Genomic DNA, 3,617 nt, shown 5'->3' with positions numbered 1-3,617 from the left:
CCCTGGCGTAGTTTATCGTTGTTTGGGTTAAGCTGGAATCCGCTGACTCAATTCGAGGACCATCATGTGGGGCTATTCGATTCAGATACATTCGTAGTTTTGCTCGCAAAGGAGCATTACCTTTTGTACCCGGTGTATTCAACTAATTGTAAAATAAAATCATTGTAAAATTTGAGTTTGTGATTTGTTTACAACAAGTTTTAAGCTATAATTGTAACCGATATGTAGTGTAAACTCTTTCAAATAAGAAAATAAAAACTACCCAGGTGAAATGTAAAACAGTATATTGTGAGTAAATAATAATGCATAGATAAGTAGAGCACTTGAGACTCGAGAACGAACTCTGTGAAAAGGCTGACTAACACTAACTTCTACATCGTAAATGTAAACTATATAATTTTAAATAAACTGATGCCTCAGCATTCAATCCATCAATGCAGCTCCATTGGTCCCTATACGGGGTGTCCCCAACTGCTATCGCTTACAGTAGTATAATTTATAAGTTTTGTCTTACCATCATCTAGTGCTTTCTTACTATTCGTCGTATCTTACCTGAAACAAAAAAGTACATATAAATAGGGGAGACAACATACATAAGACAGAAATGTTTTAAATATCATGAAGATGTAATTAAAGGGCAAGAAACTAGTTACCATCCATAAATAACAGGCTAAATTACACCAAGGTTTTTTGAAAGCAGTAAAACGCTTTTATATATATATTTTTAGAAATTGAAATTGATAATATTTTATTAGATACCTAAAAAGCACCGAAGGCCTTATCGACCTATTTCATGTGTTACACAATATAAGCCCTGCGTTTTGCCTGACAAAAAGTTCCATCAGTTTTTTGTGGCTCCTCCGCAATTCTTAACTTCATAGTCGCGATTCAGCAGCAAAAACCGGGGTCGGATATTTTCCCTACATATACATATCGAATATCGACTATCGGAATGATCTACAAGCGTTCGGGAGCAGGTCCGGGTCCAGGAGTAGTGAATTTATTAATATGGTTATTGTTTTAATAAGAAAAACGGAAAATACGTCTCGAAATTATTTCGTAATTATAAACATGGTAGTTCGATATAGGCATAGAAAAGAAGGATAAGTTAGTCTAAATTTACCTAAAATAAAGGAAATTGTTGGCATAAATTATTTTTGTTTATAACATAATGTTAGGAATTCTTCCTTTCATGTTTCAAATAGTGACCGACTAAAGTGTATCTTTTAACCCTGAAAGCGAAATATAATGGATTAACTTTGGTTAAGTGTTTCTCTGATAAATAATTAAATGATTTTTTGCTCTGTTTGTTTAAACAATAACTATCCGAAGAATTAAAGAGTAAATAAAATTACCACAGAGTGAAATACAGGGTGATTCATTAATAATGGGACAGAGCTTAAGGGCATGTTGCTGACCTCAAAATAGAGTGATTAAGCCAAATATGCCTTATCCGAATGTTGCTCCTTTTCGATATACAGGGTGTTAAAGTTGAAAAAATATTTTGGATTTTTTTAAATATCTTGAGCATCTTTGAACGGATTGTCTTGAAAGTTTGTACACCTATGTTTTCTGAGGTGGTAATTACGGAAATGGTAACTATTTTGCAATCACATCTAGGATGCGCTAGTTGTAGTGTTCCGTCGGAGTAAACATATGTCAAACTTTTTTGTCCTTCAAAAATCTGAATTTCCAATAAGAAATTATTAAACTACGTTCAATTCTAAATAAAAAAGATATACCTGTTAAAAATCGATAAACTTAACCGTTTTCGAAATAAGAACGATTTACTATTTCTTTACAAAATTATTTGTTTGAACGTACGCCTTTAAATAAGATGACTTAATTACGAATTAAGACAAACACAGTAACAACTGAAAATTTTATTATGCTTAAGTCTAATTACAAAAGATTCTCAAAGTGGCGACCATTGTTTTCAATACATTTTTTTATTCTCTCGTTAAAATTTTGTCTGACACTGAATAGACTTCTTTGTTGGTCTCTGATAATGTTAACAGATTCTTGTATTTTTGCCCACAGCTCTTCTCGAGTATGTATAACATCTTTATAAACTAAAGATTTAACGTTACCCCAGAAATAAAAATCTAGGGGATTTAAATCAGGGCTACGCGCAGGCCAAGGCACTTCGCTGCCGCGACCAATCCAACGGTTTCGAAAACTTATATCAAGATATTCTCTTACTGGTCGGGAGTAATGTGCGGGAGCACCATCATGCATAAACCAAAAGGTTTGCCGTAAATTTAAGGGGATATTTTCAAGAACGAGTGGCAAGTCATTTGTTAAAAAATTTAAATAATTTTCCCCATTAAGTGGACGGGGTAACACAAATGGTCCCAAAATGTTATCGGAAAGTATTCCACACCAAATATTTATTGAGAATTCATGCTGAAAATGTTGTTCTCGTGGCAAGTGAGGATTTTCCAGTTCCCAGGAATGGCTATTTCTCCAATTAAATACACCGCGCCGGGTAAATGTAGCTTCGTCCGTAAACAATATTTTATTATAAAATGTAGGGTCAGCATTTTGTTGCCGACGAAGAAACTGTGCGAACCGAAATCTACCAGGAGGATCTTGTGGCATCAACTGTTGAACCGGACGAAAATGGTAAGGATACAATTTTTCTTTGTGGAGTATTCTGAAGACGGAAGGCTGACTTACACCAGTAGCTGATGAAATTCGGCGTGTGCTTGTTTGCGTGTTTTCGGCAATTCGCACTAAAACATCCTCTTCTTGCTCCGCCGCTAATACTTTAGGCCTTCCAACGTCTCGTTTAGGGCGAAATGATCCCGTTTCTCCTAATCTGTCGTACAACGTCTTGAAAAGCTTGTGGTTAGGTTGTCTGTTATTTGGATATAACTCCAAGTACCTCGCTGCTGCATGACGACCACAATAATTTTCTTGGGCATACACACATACCATGTTTCTCATTTCAACAAACGAATAATCATTATGACGCGGCATTTTAATGAAAAAAATCACAAACGAAGAAGAACTAAACTGTCTAGTATTTATAAGTTGCTTAGAATTGACATAAATAGTACATGACATTTCATTGACAGCGGCCTACTTCATTTAAGTCATCTTATTTAAAGGCATACGTTCAAACAAATAATTTTGTAAAGAAATAGTAAATCGTTCTTACTTCGAAAACGGTCAAGTTTATCGATTTTTAACAGATATATCTTTTTTATTTAGAATTGAACGTAGTTTAATAATTTCTTATTGGAACTTCAGATTTTTGAAGGACAAAAAAGTTTGACATATGTTTACTCCGACAGAACACTACAACTAGCTCATCCTAGATATGATAGTTACCATTTCCGTAATTGCCACCTCAGAAAACATAGGTGTACAAACATTCAAGACAAACCGTTCAAAGATATTTAAAAAAATCTAAAATATTTTTTCAACTTCAACACCCTGTAGATCGAAAATGAGCAACATTTGGATAATGCATATTTGGCTTAATCGCTCTATTTTGAGATCAGCAACATGCCCTTAAGCTCTGTCCCATTATTAATGAACCACCCTGTATATTGATATACCTACTAAGGGATTGGGATTGGTCTTTTAAACAGTAGGAAAGTTTCTAAAAA

The 3,617-nt window shown here is 34.4% G+C and overlaps 1 protein-coding gene across 1 annotated transcript; it reads right to left on the bottom strand.

The window, feature by feature from the left end:
- Positions 1–2,328: 2,328 nt before the first annotated feature.
- Positions 2,329–2,982, bottom strand: LOC111691387 (the record flags this gene model as incomplete). The annotated part of the gene is made up of 1 exon (XM_023454099.1): positions 2,329–2,982. A coding segment is annotated over exon 1 (654 nt), but the record flags the coding sequence as incomplete, so codon positions are not given.
- Positions 2,983–3,617: the final 635 nt, after the last annotated feature.

The sequence above is a fragment of the Anoplophora glabripennis genome, unplaced genomic scaffold (assembly GCF_000390285.2).
Source record: "Anoplophora glabripennis isolate ALB-LARVAE unplaced genomic scaffold, Agla_2.0 scaffold2, whole genome shotgun sequence".
In the NCBI taxonomy this organism is placed as follows: domain Eukaryota; kingdom Metazoa; phylum Arthropoda; class Insecta; order Coleoptera; family Cerambycidae; genus Anoplophora; species Anoplophora glabripennis.
The sequence above is the reverse complement of the archived record's forward strand: the minus strand, read 5'-3'. Positions and strand labels throughout refer to the sequence as shown.